This window comes from Bactrocera oleae, chromosome 6 (assembly GCF_042242935.1).
Source record: "Bactrocera oleae isolate idBacOlea1 chromosome 6, idBacOlea1, whole genome shotgun sequence".
Taxonomy (NCBI): domain Eukaryota; kingdom Metazoa; phylum Arthropoda; class Insecta; order Diptera; family Tephritidae; genus Bactrocera; species Bactrocera oleae.
The window spans coordinates 44230755-44247843 of NC_091540.1; the positions used below are offsets into that span (position 1 = coordinate 44230755).

At 35.6% G+C, this 17089-nt stretch overlaps 1 protein-coding gene across 1 annotated transcript in view; it reads right to left on the reverse strand.

Annotated features, from left to right (window-relative positions):
- Window positions 1-17089, reverse strand: part of Dnah3 (dynein heavy chain 3, axonemal) — a 118874-nt gene that overhangs the window by 51842 nt on the left and 49943 nt on the right. The window contains exons 38-43 of the mRNA XM_036372440.2: window positions 13056-13127; window positions 12784-12927; window positions 11278-11460; window positions 8366-8571; window positions 5455-5772; window positions 4392-4623 (exon numbers count right to left, since the gene is read on the reverse strand). Of these exons, the coding sequence (XP_036228333.2) occupies window positions 4392-4623; window positions 5455-5772; window positions 8366-8571; window positions 11278-11460; window positions 12784-12927; window positions 13056-13127 (1155 nt within the window). The remainder of the gene's footprint in view (window positions 1-4391; window positions 4624-5454; window positions 5773-8365; window positions 8572-11277; window positions 11461-12783; window positions 12928-13055; window positions 13128-17089) is intronic.

Consider the following 17089-nt stretch of genomic DNA (forward strand, 5'->3'; position numbering starts at 1 on the left):
GAAGCTCTAATACCCTTCATAAATACAATGGCCCCTTACAAGAGCTTGATTCAGATCGTTCAATTTGTATTGCAGCTATATGCTATAGTGGTCCGATATCGGCGGTTCCGACAAATGAGCAGCGTCTTGGGGTGTAAAAGACGAGTGCCAAATTTCTCGTCAATAAAATCTGAGCGAATAGTTCATATGCGAACTACAGACAGACGGACAGCTAGACGGACATGGCTAAATTAACTCAGCTCATGCTGATCATTTATGTATACATTTTATAGGGTCTCCGACGTTTTCTTCTGAGTATTACAAACTTCGTGGCAAACTTAATATACCCTGTTTGGGGGAATAGTTTCAGAAATGTATTCTAGTATTTAAAGGATTACAAATCAGTGGAGAATATCACATATGTTATGAAGATATAATATTGCGTCAACTAAAACTATAAAAAAATTAATGACAACTATGTTCTCAGCTACATATTATTGTTAAATAAGAAGTAAACGTATATCAATAAAAGTGATATCATCGCTCTCTTCAGTGCTATAAATACTTGTTTTACAAGTGTAGATCAGTTATACGGTTGTGAATGGCATGAATGACAAATTACTCTCAAAAGTACAAATTAATATAAATATATATATATATATATATATATGTATGTATATATATTTTTGATTCAAAAACTGAAGACTTAAAATAAAATACATATACAGCGTCTTCCAATAGGAATAACGTGCTTTGACAGCTCGTGGCGGCCATGTTTGTTTACGTTGTGTTAAATTTTGTTAGTGCGTGTGTGTATAAGGTTTGCCGTTTCATCATGTTACGTTTCTTTTTGGCACAACTCTTGGAAATTGTTCACCGAAAAATCATTTTCTCAGATCAGATTTCCGGTTTAAAGGCTTTATCAACAAACAAATTTCTCGGTATTAGGGTGAGTAAAATCCTCGTGTAGTTCAGAAAATACAGTTGCATCGCCAAAAATGATCGTTTGGTGCGGATTGTGGTATGACAGCATCATCGGGCATACTTTTTTTTGAAATGAGGCAAGAAATGCTGTTACCATCAATAGCGAGCATTATTACACGATGTTGACCGATTTTTTCTCGGAATTTAATGAAATGGACGCGGATGATTTTTATTTCCAACAAGACGGTGCGACACCATGTCTCACATCTAAATATGGACGTGCAAAGTTTGGTGAATTTCGAGAAGTGGCCCAGTCAAATGGCCGTCAAGATCATGCGATTTCACGTGTCTAGATTATTTTCTCTGGGGGTATGTTGAACCAAAGACTTACGCGAATCAATCAGCAACGCTCAAGGAGCTCGAAGACAATATTCAGCGAATTATAGAATCGGAGACAGTTAATACCATAAAGACAGCGATGATTTTTATTATAGTTCAATAAAATATAATATAATATTATATATAATACATATACAAAATGTTCACACGACTTTAGGCAGAGGGGCAACCATGTCCAGTTACTTTCTTAGCTTCAGGCAGATACAAAGGTGCTAATTTAGTTTTCTATGTTTCGTAAATTTGTAATGATCATCAAAAACTTCTCATCAGAACTTGTCGCTAAAATATAAATAAATAAACCATGTGGCAATCTTGCCTACTTTACGGGTGCACTATTGTATAATTTTAGAGTAAATTTTTCCTGCCAGTAGTGTAATAGTTGTATCATTATCATATGTTGTCAATCAATTTGCGCTGTCACCACTAATATTTCAAGATAATAATTTTATATATTGTAGTATGAATATTAAATTGACACTTTTAGTTAATGCGTTGCATGTTGCACACACCATATGTATGTATATTATACTCGGTTTGGGAATAATTGCATAATGAAATGATATTCATCTTTCCAGTCGGAAAAGATAATCATTGAAGCGTAGAAGTAGCACGCACATATACATACATACACATAGACAAATGCTTCCTTTTATGCAAATGCATTTCTCTCTCCCAACACACTCTTTACACATATGTAGATAGCTGCAAGTCGATCCAGGTTTCGCATAATACATACATGCATACTAATTTATATATGTGTGAGGAAGTTTTATTCATAGTGGAGAAAGAGCTCCTCATTACTCTGTTTAAGAGCTGTTATTTTTGTAATTATTGAATATTACCTGTTCTGCTAACAATTGAGTTGAACACTTGCCAATACATTGATAAGGTATGGACTCACATACACACTTGCAGCTCATATTCATAAGCATGTATTAATATTAATGATTTGGTGGCACAGTTTGCTTATGAGAATAAATTATGGATTCAATAAGACGATATTTGCCAATTATGTATTGTATTTGTGTCACAGACTCAGTTAACATAATTACTTTCAATATAACAGTATATATATAGTATATGTGTGTAAATTGCGACTGTCAACTCATACGTTGCACATACAAGTACATATACAGATGCTTTTGGATAGTGAACTATAGTTGTATGAATATACACTTTTGTATATACATACATATATAATACTATTGTATATGCGTCAATATGTTTGTATATAAATCTTGCACGCTATAAATTACTCATTAGGCTATAGTTGCATAGACCGCCGTTTACTTTTATGATGTGCTTTGATTTATGGGCTCGCATAATCAATACAATCAATCCAGTTGAGTACGAGTAAAATAATTTATTGCAGTTAGCAGTTTAGGTTAGGTTAGCTATTTTACATAATGTTGTCAACCAAGACCGCTAACAAAAATTAATAGGGTTTCACAGGGCATGACAAGTACCATTGGAGCTACGTATACTGTGGAAACTTGACTAGCTACAGTTGAAAACGAGATAACTTATAATTAGTTACTGTAAACTCTCTTTTAGATCTTTTTTGAAAACTTACATGTTATTCGTCTTGACCCTATGTTAGTGAGAGCCAATTTCTAAATTCATTTCTGGCATGAATACGACTCTCATAAAATCCATCAGTATTCAAAACAAGAAAAAAAACGTTAATTTCGATTGCACCGAAACTATAATACCCTTAACAAATTCGAAAGCTATATGCTATAGTAACTCGATCTGAACAATTTCTTTGGAGCTTGCACCGTTGCCTTAAACAATAACCCATGCAAAAATTCGTAAAAATACCTCCCCAAATGAAATAGTTTTCAAAACAAGCACATGATTCCGATCCTTCAGTGTGTATGGCAGCTATACGAGTACGCTATAGTGATCCGATAACTACCAGGTTATGTATCTTTATATATATCTTGCTATGAGAGGGATTTCTTATAAACTGTAAACAATTGGTTCGTAAAATCAACTAAACAGTAGCTCAAGTGTGTTATCCGATTCGGCGACAGACGAAAAAAATTATTTTAAGTGGTTTGCTAAATTCCATACAGGTCTTGGAGTCGTTTAAGGGTCGATCAATGTTTTCAGTTTCGGTGAACGAAATTTCTCTGAAATGGCTGACCAAATAGCTTCAAATCTTCACACAACCTTCTTGGATATATTTGTCAGGTAACTAGCGAAAGAATAATATATTTGACATTATTTTTGATATTTTAAGTCACTCTGAAGTTTTATAATTTTTTTACTAAGCATAAAATAACGACTGCTTTTGGAGAAGCCGGCATACTGTCAAAAATCTGAAAATTTTGACTATTCCTTCGATTATCACCTATTCTCATACATCTAAAGTGTTTTGATATTTTTATGAGAGCTAATTTCGAACAGAAGAATCTTCCTCACTGCCAGACACCTTTTTTCGCAGTTGCTCCTGGAGATCGGCTACAGAATCAAGGGGATCCAAAATTTTTTAAAATTAATCACCGATTTTAAATTACATAATATTATTAAAGTACTTTATATTTTAAAAATAAAAGTTTTTAATATATTTATAAAATAAAAAGTGACTTGATAATAAGTTCGCAAGAAATCAAATTTTTTTCTCACATGTAAGTGGGTATATGTAACTCCTTAAAGGAGGCTACTACGGACAAAAACATCAAAAAATCAACAAAAATGTTTCAGCTGACACTAGCAAACAATGTAGTACTATATAAATCGCTAATTGTGGGTTTGAGTTATCGATAGTGCAATAAAGCGCCTCATACTTGCATTCTGGTTGGTCACGTGAAATATCAATCAAAATTTTTCTCATTACTATAATATGCTAATGGAATATGCATATCTGGTACATTATAAGAAAATGTTTGTTGTTTGAGCACTTGACAATGTTGTCAACAGAATTATACTCTGTCTCGTCCACACAAATATACATATGTACATTCAAATACATTTTAAATTCGAAAAATTCAATTTCCTTGTGATTTTGCATTTTTGCACTTTCAAAGGGAACGCAAATATTTACCAAATTCCACTTGCATTTAATTAATTCCATTTCAACTCACCTGTGCATCGGTAAAAAGAAAGACCGTGTGATTCAAATTGAAACTGGCTGTCATCAGTATCTTTTTCAGATCATCACGCCAGTCGGTTTGCGAATATGTCTTTGTCACTTGAATCGTCATCAGGCGGCAATCGGCAATGCTGGCAGCCAATCTGCACGAGCTGCGACGTCCCGAGCCGCCCATGCCGACCATGAGGATATTGCCGCGCGGCATTTGCAACACACGCGAAACTCTGGTGGCTCGAAAAGCAATTGCCGGAAAACAAAAACGCCATTGGGATAAACGAAAACAACAATGCATGAAATCAAATGAAACGCAACAAATGAGTGTGATGATGTTGATGTATGTGTGTACGTGTGTTAGAGTGATTGTGAGCGGTGAGTGCGGCAATGAGTGAATTGTGCGTGCAATTGCGTGACATGGCGAGGAGATGAACAGATAAGTGAATTTCGGTGTTGTGTTGGTTTGATGACCAGCGGTGCAACACGGACACTGGTCGCACGGCGGTTTTGTTGCAAACCACACGAGCGCAAGCGCAAAAGTGTGGACGGCAAGACAATTGGGCGTGATAGCGCGCAACAGCAGCCGCATAGCAGACACACACATATACATATTTGTTTGTATGTAAGCAAGTGTGTGTACTTGTATGCTGCGCGGCGGCGACATCAGTGTGCTACCGCAAAAAACATGAAATTAATAGAGTTGCCATATTGTGCTGACAAGCGTATACCAGCAAGTGTACTTATATATAAAACTATATATGGGTTTGTATGTGTATGTATGCGTGTGTATGCGTGTATGCACAGGCATATTTGTAAATATTGCATGTGCAATCACACACTTGGTTGGCTACAATTCACCGTTGCATGAAATACGTCACGTATACGCCACGCACGCACGCAGCCGCAAGCCTATCAGTGCTGCATCGTCGCTGTAGAAACACGCACGCACACACAGGCATGTATTTAACTGTATTGTTTGTGCTGATAATGTATCGTTGGCACACACACACACAAATACGCTTGTATATTGTTGGCGACCGCCATGCAACCACTTAACTCACCTCGATATATGCTCAATGGCGAAGCGAAACAACACCAAATCCATCGGTGTGTGCGAGAATGTATTGTAATCGCGCAGATAATAGTGCATCAGTTTTTCCAATTTATCATAACTTTCGACCTCGTCGTAAATTTTCGGATCCGCATCTGGTTCCAAATAATTACCGTAGAATAAATTTCGCAAGTCATCATCACTCACTTTGGCGCTGGGATCGGCCATGCGGTCGGCGAACGCCTGCTCGAGGGGGAAGCGGATATTCGTTTTGCATGCATTGCTCACCATGTCCAGCAGTGCGTCACGATCAAACTTCTCAATCAGTCTGTAATAATAACGTATAATAGTTAGAATAACAAAAAAAATAATAAGGCATATATGATATATGCGATGCAGTCAGTGGCACGGGAAATTCCGACAGAGAAGAGCGCTTAGTGCAAGGCGTGCAATTGCATTTATGTGGTTTGTTGCATGCTTATGAATTGTTATATCAATGCGGTTAAAGTAACCGTAATAACACGGTGCGGAAAAGTGTGCACAAAAGCAGATATGCCAAATAAATATAATAGAATGTGCATAGTAATTTTAAGGTTGTTTGCCGGAATAGCGCAAAGCCGATGGATGGAATTTGTTTTAGTACAGAGTGAAAGTGAAGCATGAAGAAATATGGAGTTATGAGAAATGAAAAGAAGGTCAACCCTACTTCGTATCGATGCAAACTCTGATCAGAGTATATTGTAAATATCATAAAATATAGTGAATGTATGATATCACATGATAGCTGTATGTAAGGGCTGCGTCGAAATCTTAATGGAGCAAGACGCAAGTTTTTCCTAATAACTCATAATCTGTCGATGTAATCAGGATCTACTTTCCTCCAAGTGATCAGATTTTCAGATATTTCATTAAAAAGAAATGTTATAGCTTTCTCTTTTACAACATTTTAAATGTTAAAGGGTAAAATTTGGAGCAAATTTATGACGACTCTGAAAGGTCGGAGACCCTATAAAATATATATACATAAATGATCAGCTGCCCTTTTCTCACTAAGAAGCTACTCATTTGCCGGAATGGCCGATATCGGACCACTATAGCATAAAGCTGCCATCCAAACTGAATAATCGGAATCAAGTTCTTGTAAGGTGCCTTTGTATTTGTGAATGGTAATATAGCTTCGGTGCAACCGAAGTTAACGTTTTTTCTTGTTTTCATTCAATTTTGAATTGATAAAGCATCAGATACGTTCGTAACTAAGTCAGTACTTTATATTTAAAAGCGGTTAGTGAAGCGCAACCAACTTCACCTTTTCCTGACTGCTTGATTAAGCGAAAGCTAATAAATTCTTTTCCTAAAACTTCCAAGTAGTATCTATTCTTCAGACCTTGGAGAGTGACGAATCGAAAAAGACTAACACAATCCATTCAGTGTATCTGAGTTAAAAGCACCCTTTGCTAGCACACTTTTTAGTTAACAGCAAATCAAGGGGATATTATTTACTACAAATTGAAAATGCACCCATCGCCTGGGACCAAGAGATTGTGCCTCACATTCCTACTTTGAAATTTCTACCCGACACAAAACCTAATATTATATAATATTAGCAGCAATTTCGTTTTCAGCGTAATTATTGTTTTGTCCCTATAAAAAATCTTTTCAACAAACTCTCCATTTTTCAGAAAACGACAAAATGTTATAGTAGCTTTACCAAAAACGGAGGATAAGTTCAGGTAAATCGGAGAATATATCATTACCGGTCTTTAGTTGTTAAGTGTAGAAATATCGGTTTTCTTGGCGTCACAAATGTGTTAACTAAATCCTTATATATCAGCTCTGAATAGTTAATGAGGGCTATACTTTTACGTCATTGTCTAGAAGAGGATGGCAACTAACATTAACTAACATGTAGACCTGTTGGCTTCAAATTAGTGCCAGATAGCTTTAAATTCATGTCCCAACAATCAATATGTTAGGATATCTCCCGTGAAAGCCTTAATGCGTGTTAATATATAAATTCGATTCGAGTTGAACATAAATTTTATTATTGCAACATGTTCTCAATAAGCTATAATATATAGGAGTTACTGTATGATCAAAATTTGGAAAATTTAATCAATAACTGTTTCTTCGATGTTTTATACTGGCCATACAACCCATTGGCTATAAACAGTAACAGGTAATAACCACTTGGTTCCAAGTTCATATTATGTGATGGATGCAAAATAATCTTTCAACCAAACTCTTGGAGCCCAACTCCTCTCCTATTAGCCAAAGCTGGCCGCATCTGAACGATTGCTTCAACGGTCGAATTGTCGACAATACAGGTCCAAACTAAGAGTTTCGCAATAGAGTGGTAGCTCATAGTAGAAGATTCATTGTCAATTACCTCAAACACAGCAAACCTTCCTGTATATTTTACATACATTTTCACGCCATTGTCCACATTTAGAAAATACTATGTATCTCTTAATTATCCTCCTGTTTAATTACAAACATTCGCTACTATATATTTTTATATTTAATGGTCAAAGACAGTTTCTAAAAGCCAAAAGAAAGTTACACACAATTTAGTGGAACTGCTACTTAAAAAGTGTTAACCCAATTCCAGGCCACACTTAAAATGCCGTCACGTCAACATATGTAAAGCTATGTATCACTTCCGTGAGTAACTCGCATATGCAGCGCGCTGTAATTACCACAAAACCACCGACCATAACCGACAGCGGGACTATATAAAAACTTGAGAGCAACTTTAGCTCGAAAAGTGCGACCACAAATGTGTCTAACATCATACAGTTTATCTGCCATTTTCATGTAGGTATGTACGAATATCTACGTGCTTGTATGTATGAATTTATGGGTTCACATATATACATATACCATATGTATGTTGGAAAGCATTAAAATAAGCGCATACTAACCGATCGTAAAACACACGATACGTTTCATGAGCCCACAAACGTCCAAGCTTCTCAACTTCCTGCAGCCTTTTTGCCGGAACGAGGACAATGCCCTGAAAGACGCGAGTGATGTCACGTAGCGAGAATGTATAATGAGATTTAGCGGGTGTTGGCAGGAAAACTCTCAATGCTTGACGGTAAACGTTGACCATTGCTTCGGCAAGACCCTGAAATCAAATGAAAATTGTACATGTTTCATACATTAAATTAAATTTTTATACATCTTTATATATATGTGCGCGTATATATGTATATAATATTATTATATATTACTACTTTAGGTACTCTTTCACGAATCTAGGTGGCATTGCATAAAAATTATATACAGCGGCAAGTCTTTTAAGTGTGTCAGTAGAGTGGTTAAAGATTGGCGTCAGTAATCCACTTTTAAGTTCGTTCGAATATATTGTAATTGATGAAGCTACTAATATATCAGATGTATATCTAAATATCTAATAAATTAGCTTTAAAGGTTAGTCTTAAGATATTTTGTATTAATAAAATAGGGAGATTGCCTACCGAGAAGTTAAGAGTCCACAATATTTTATAAAGTTGCAAAGTCTCATTGCCTCGGACTCAATCGAATTAGATTACAGCGACTAAATGTATTATTAACTAAATATTACAGGGAAAATTTTTATGGTTTGCATTCTTCTTAATATGTTTAGATTATTCATTTGAACTTCCTCAAGGAAACGACAATGTCTTAAATTTCCCGTCTTCTTATATACCTAGAAAGTTTTTCCAAGAAACAATCGAGAAATCGGGTCCAATGACGTTGATTTGGAGTGATTCGGTAAGAAGAAGAATACAATAGACATTACGAAAATATAGCATCTAAATACTCATAATGTCTGAAGCTAGTAAAAAAAGGTAAAAAGTATCGATAGCAGCTGAGTTGCTTAATGTATATTACGGTCCGTAAAATTTAAATTATGCTATCATCTATACAATTACAAAATTAAGAAATATATCTAAGTTGTGTCTAGTCAGAACAGTGGTGCCGGTTCACACGTACAATATGTAGAACCCATATCACGCACAAATTAAAAGCGAATCTGTAGAAAACTAGAATTTTTCCAAAAAATTAAATATTTGTAAACACTCCCAATTAAGAGGTCTCAAAGTTGTGAGGTTACAGTTTAAAAGTGAAAATTGTCACTACATTTTAATTGGATTATTAATATTTTCCAGTTACTCAGATATTCAAAAATAGTTTGAGACTCAGTAAGTACTCATAAATACCTTGGGAATATTAAGACATATAGATAAAAAGCAATATTTTTATAATCTTGCAACATTTTGCTACAGAGCATAATAGTTTTGTTTACCTAACGGATGTTTGTATCATCTAAAACTAATCGAGATAGATATCGAGTTATTTATGTAAAGATGATCAGGATGACAAGGTAAGTAAAATTCCGAATGACTGTCTGTTCCTGCAAGCGATAACTTTAGTAAGATTAAGATATCTTGATGAAGCTCGTATACGTGTTCCATGGCACCCAAGGAGGGTTGGTATTGCAGATGGGTGGAATCGATCCACTGCCACGCCCACAAAACGTTATTACTATAAAATGAGCCGCAGATTAAGATACAAAACTATAATTTGGTTTAGGGAATCGCAAATGGGCTGAAGAGTTTAAAAAAGTGGGTGTGGCCCCATCTCCTAATAAATTTAATGTATGTATCTTCCAAACTATTCAAGTAATATCTCTCAAATTTGCACAGAGTGAATTCTTTTGACAGTGTAAAAATGGATGAAATCGAATGTAAACCATCCCCACTCACCACTTAACGATTTTGTTAAAGATTAATAAAAGTGAGATTAACCAAGAACTACATGTGTCAGAGGCATTAAATTTTACATCCAGGAAGACACAAAAGGGCTTTATAGGAGCCGGGGTTAAATTTGGACGATGGGCTTGATACCTCCCACACTTTGGTCAAATCACATAACTTCGGACCTACTCGACCACTGCAACCAAATTTAGAACTATTTTGATATTCTCATGTTACATGGAAAAAATGGGCGAAATAGGAGTGCAACCACGCCTACTTCTCAGATAACACAAATTTAAATTCCTTCTAATTTTTTCACTCTCCGGTACACACATCAAGCACCAATTAATACATCGGGATAAAACTTTGCACAAATAGTGCAGTAAATTCGGGTGAAATGTTGCCTTTGCCCACATATAACTATTAATATCACAATTCACAAACATCCGGTTGACTTCACTTCTTATATACTGGCATCTTCGGCTGGGTTTATATATCATATACATATATCATTTGTAGATGATAATCTATAATATTTGATTATAATTTATTCACGATTCGGTATAACAACAAGTATTTAATTCTTTCACAATTTTTTAAAAAATTAAGTTTTCCCTTCACCTAAAGTTATTCCTTCGGCTTCGACCACGGCCAATTGCAAGACTATGAAATGTTCGGTGACAGTCGAACTTAGCTCTGGCTTAATTGTCCTTGCTTTGATTTTTTTTTTTGTTAATTTGTCTAGACCAAAATACTTTTCTTGATAGTGAAACGGAAAAAGAAACAAAAACTGAAATTAAAATTTAATTTATATTTAGGCTTTGCTCTGCTATGCGTCAGACTTAATATTGATGATTTAAAATCTTCAAAGTATTGTTAATCTATTGAGAAGAATCAATTCCACTTATATTTCACCTCGTTGCACATTCAAGATATATTACTTTGGCAACTAATCAGTTATATAACATTTATACATACTCTATAATCCATATAAATATATATATACAATATATATATATATATATTAATAAATATGTTCTTTTGTTGTGTGTTGTTTTATGTTTGCTAACGGCGTTCCAAGTATTACTCACCCGCGAAAGCAGCGCCACCTTTTCCGGATAATCCTTGGCGAAATGCCAATCGCCAATCGCTGTAAATATTTTAATGATGGTCGAGTCCTCGAACGAGTCCACACTAACGATAAATGTATGACGATAGAAGCGCGGAAAGATGAAGTTGCTGCCACCCGGCATCCCCATCGCGCCGACGAAACTCTGCATATATAAATAATTGAGAGAGAGAGTGAGAGATAGATAGAAAGAGGAGGGCAAAGAGACATTGAATGAATGCAACAACAATAGAAACATAATAAACGCATGCACGAAGATGAAAAAAGACAATAGCAATGACCAAACAAACAACACATGAACAGGTCACATTTGTTTTTATTGTTGTTTGCGCTTTTGCAGCTTTTCCGAATTATTTTATTTAACTTGCAACTTTTTTTGTTAATGCTTCTTCTTGCCGCAGCACTAAAAAATGTTAAAAATTTATTTTCATTTTCGCATGAAAACAATAAATAAAATGTTAAAGCGAAAAGCAACAACAATGTTGAAGTCAAATGAGAACAATAAAATGTAAAAATTGTTTCAAAAAACAACTTTGGAATGCAAACTTTTGCAATATGTACGGCAATTTGGTGGTTGACTGGCTGTGTGGGCAGCTAACCGCGTTGCCAAAGAGGCGAAATATGCGGAAGTGCCCCCAAATGTGTAAGTACACGTATTGTATGCCATGCATGTGTGTATATGTGTGTATCTGTGTGTGTAAGCTTTAACTGTTAAACACTTACATAGCCAATTAGGGTTTGAGCGGTATGTTTGAGTGTGTGCGTGTGCCTTTGTTTTCGCTTATTTTTTGTTTTTGTGCACAAAAAGTTTTAAATATTACAAAATTGTTGTAATTTTTTAATATTATACTACAATGCTGCCGAAGCCGCGTTCGGCATTTGCGTTTTTTTCGTCCTTTTTTCTCCTGTAGCCTTTGTTCCACCCACACTTCGGTTGATATACATCTTTATTGATGTACATGTGTGGAGGAAAAAGTAACGGTTTTTTTCGGCTGCTGCGCTGCGCTCAATTTCACAGCAAACAAGTTTCGTCCTGTACGGACGCAGCAGGGTCATCAAAGGTCCTCACACTTAATTAAATGGAAACCCTTTCGCATTCATGTGGCATTTTTTTGTAAATATCCATTTGTTGTTGTTGTTGCGTTTGTTGGAAATTTAAGCAATCAACTTAAAACACGCCGAACAACTACGTGGCCAAGTGTGTTTTGTTTACGAACCGATATCGGTGATGCCACTTACACCCCACATGTACATACTTTCAACTGCATGTGCAACTTTACAACTTTGCAACAACATATGTACTTATGTTTGTGTATTTGCGGCAGTCTGCATATGCAAGCATGTATGTACATTAACTATCTGTATGTTTGTTTTTTGCTGCTCACCATAGAGAGCTTTTGCCGTTAAAAAGTCACCAGTATAAACAATTTAAACAACACACCCTCCGGCACCTTCCCGCTTTGCTTACCATATCGACCAATTCAATTTTTGTTGTATCCACCAAATCAGACCAGTAGCCGTGATCCAACCATTGCCGTATCAATTCGAGTGGCGGCTGTGAGCCGTAGGTGTCCTTTGATGGCATGGCGACATCATCGCAAAATATTAAACACTGTAAAAACAACGCAAACAGCAGTGAAAGAGCAAAAAGTTAACGTGTTGCATCGAAATAATTAAAATAAAGTGAATCCTTGTAAATTAATCATTTTTTATGCCATAAAGCTATTTGCACAATTTTACCCTTTTGCCCAACGGTGGACCGTAGACGCCTTTTCGTCGCCGATCCAGTTTCGACATGATGGTCTCTTGTACCTGGAATGTAAAACAAGGAGACATATGTATTCAATAGTGTTGACTTTAAAGTAAAATAAAAAATAATCAGAATAAAATGCAATGAAACTCTTTTAATAATATTAGGTCTAGTTAAAAACTCTATTATTTTTGCATGTAATTGAAGTTTTTATTTAGACGAGTAAGAGTGATCTGATTTGGGTCAAATATGCTGAGGTTTGTACGATGAATTATAAAGGTAATTTTATTCATCACAAGGAAAACCTCGACAATATTGACAAAGAGTTGTGACAGTTTTCACATGCTTTTCTTGAGGTGATTTTTTTTTTACCAGAAACACCAATCGACATAGATAAGAACAGGTCGAAATCACTTGAGCCCACCTCCAGCCTATAAAAAGATGCATAAGAACTTCCCAATCAAGCTCCTGGCATTGGCGAGTCAATGTCGATGTGTCTGGCACGGCGTAGACCTGCTGGAACATAATTTTTCTCCTAATAGCCACTTCTAATATAGACCACCATTTGCAGCAGTTCATTGGACAGATTTGACCACGACCGTTTTTGCTTGAAGTTGACGTAAGTCACTCACTTTTCATCACTATTACCATCATCATAAAAAATATGTTTTCTTTTTTGCTTTTCGTTGTTGTTTACCACATACATAATAATAAATAATAATACGTTATCAAAGACATGCAAGTTACTTGTGGGGAAATTCATTATCTAGTCGAGGCGATGTCATCCGAACAGCGACTCATATTTATATCACGTCAAATGTATATATCTTATAACCCACAGTAGTATTTTTTATATTCTGTTTTACCATGTTCGAGATAGTCGCTGAGAATGATACCACGTGAAACCAAAAAAATTACTAGATAAAACATGGCTACCTGTTGTGTTTTCGCGTGCTTTGGACGGCTTTCATCGGGTAACAACCATACAGCGGACTGGATTTAGGTGTGTAATGCTATATAATCGATTCGTCTATTGCCATAATCGTTCTTTGAGACCAATAAATTGAGAAGGATTGGACGAAATATCATGAAATTTTGACTGTATTCTAGTTCATAAATTAAGTGTGGAAACCTAGGTTTCTCTTCATACTTTTTATAATGTCTTGACTCTTTGCAATTGATGTCCGCCTCTATAGAAGGCGCATATGTACAGCATTTTAGAAAAATAAGTCGCCTCTGACAAAATTTTTTTTTATTTATTTTATAATGTTTATACCACAGAGGTGACTTCAGAACAGGCGAAGAGATGCTAGATACAGTCATTAATATTTCATATTATGGACAATTTCAATTTCAAATCGCGCACGAGCTTTAACTGATCAAAAGGTAACCCACATGCGTAAATTTACATACAAAATACACTATATATGTATGCAAATATGTTTGTAGATATATATTTGCCTTTCTAGGGCATAAATCACATTACTTCTTTAATAATTACTTAAATTTGCATAATTTAGCCACTTCTAATGCTGACTGCCTAATAACATATTCTTATTGCCTATTTCGTTTTAATACCTGTCATTTACGAATCTAGTGTTGTTTGTTGTTGCAATAAAATTGTCATGCGAATGAATATACATATAAGACGTTTAATAATAAATGGCGCACGCGAATACTGGCATCATTGTCCTACTTGTCGCTCTCAATATAGCATATAAAATGAAAGGTAAGGAAGTGTGGAGGTTAATTGGAACGGAAATTTATATAGTATTATAATGAACGGGGTTTATTGAGGCTAGGAGACGATTTGTTTTTCAATTTTTGGCATACATTTCAGGAAAATATTTCCACCAAATTTTCTACTGCGTATGCACGCTCACACATGGACCAAAATAATTGGACTAGAGTCTTCTAGAGTAACGCAAATCATTATCATTTGCTATAAGAGGGATGAGGTAATTCAGGAGGCAATTTCGGTCGCATTCGACACTAAATTGGAAATAAGTAGTTTACTTAATTTAGTAATCAATAAATAATTCAGAATAAAAAAATATAATATTTTAATGAGGTTGAGGGATGATGATTTTGTTTTTAATTTTCAACACAATTTTGACCTCACTTGTTCCGAAGCTTAACTATATTTGGTGCCACCTTGAACTCACTAGACCACCAGTTTGATGGCGTGAACCCTTGCTCCTACTTTTTTGCTTGTGGATTTCACATAAATTTAAGAACAAAAATCTTCCTCAAGGCAAGACACCTCTTTTCTTGGATTCTTCTGGAGATCGGCTACGGGATTAAGGGAATTCAAAATTGTTTAAAATGAATCGCAACCAATTAAATTCTGTATATGTACATTGTTTTTATTTATTAATTAAATAAAATAGCCCTATATAAAACATCAGAAAAATGCGAGGTTTTCTGACAAGTAAGTGGATTTAACCCATAAGTGAATCGTGGGGTTCCACGTTGCAACTTATATATTCCAGCAATATAATAATACGCATGCTGTGACACAACGGGAGTCATTGAACTACTTCACGGATGGCTTATCTTGTTATGCTAACATCTTTCCTTGGCAAACCTCTATTATAATAGCTGGTTATATTTTTCTCATGAAACATCAGGAAGTAAGTGGCCAGAGATATGGTAAATATTGTATCCAAGTTTAAAAGTGTTCACAATTTCTTACGTATCTTAAGAGCTGAAGACAGCTATCCAAACGTAGGTGATGCCACGCCCACTCTTCAGAGTTTTAGCAAATAATTATACTATTACTAACTTTTTTTAATTCAGTATAATAAGGTTTCATTAAAAAAAATTGCCCTTATTTTTTCAACTCAAAGCAACCCCATGATTTAGATTTCAATATCGAATGATATCGAGTGCGTTCTCGGACAAAAAGGAGGACGGACAGATGACCACAAAATATGAATTCGACAACAAAAATACTGCTATGTTAACAAAATTATAATACCTCATATAAAATGCTGCGTTTGGTTAGGAAATAAATAAAATAAAATAGGTTACTTCGAAGATTAATGAATTCTAGCGGCAGAATTGAGTAACCTCTCATTATGTATGCTGTGAGTGTGTTTGTTGAAAAAATTATAGTTTACAAAAGAATTAGAATAATAGAAATTAAAGCGTGATTTTTTTTTAAAGTTTGTTATTTGGTTGAAAGCAACAAAAGAGTGCCAACTGATTAGCATAATCGAGACGCAAAGCGCTCAGCGCCGAACACTGACCAATCAAGCAGTAAAGCAAACGAGCCAGCTAACCGCCAACTAATGGTTAAATGGAGTTTGCCGAGTGATTGTAAATGTAAATGTCAAATTGTGAATAATTAAAAAGCAACAAAATTAGCATAGGGCTAATCAGAATAAAAATAAAATAGGTAACAATTAAATACAGCAAATGCGGGCAGCTAAGATAAAGTAATGGCTTGCGTGGTTTTGGTGATTAATATTTTTTTTTGCCTTTCGCTTCGGTGGCAGCAGCCAGTGTGAATATGTAGCAGGGTCACGGCGGCAGTTGAATGAACCCGAGAGGGCCAACAGCAAATAGCCTTTATGTGCAAAAGTTAAGCTCACTAGTGGTGGAGGTCGTTAAGTTGCTGGCGATTTTGTAGAAGATATCGTTGTGGTTGCTGTTGTTGCCAAACTCAATTTCAATGGCAACCGCACAAGCACGGGGGCAGCCACTTGACATGCGGCCGGTTAGATTTCAAACAAACTGTTGCACACAACAATAAAACCAGACTGAAGTTTGCATGAGTGTACAAATGTGTGTATATGTGTGTGTGTGTGTGCATGTAGTGTTTGAGTATGGGCATTGCAGACACTTATGCTGCACCTACGCATTGTTGGCCGCTCCAATTTCCAGTGCTTACCTCAAAAATAGAAACTTTGTAGCAACAGCCATACACACACATACAAGCACACATATTTTCGTGTCAGCACACGGGTATTTATGGCAAGCGAAGCAGTGTCGTGCTGTTGCCAATTTTGGCATTTGAGTA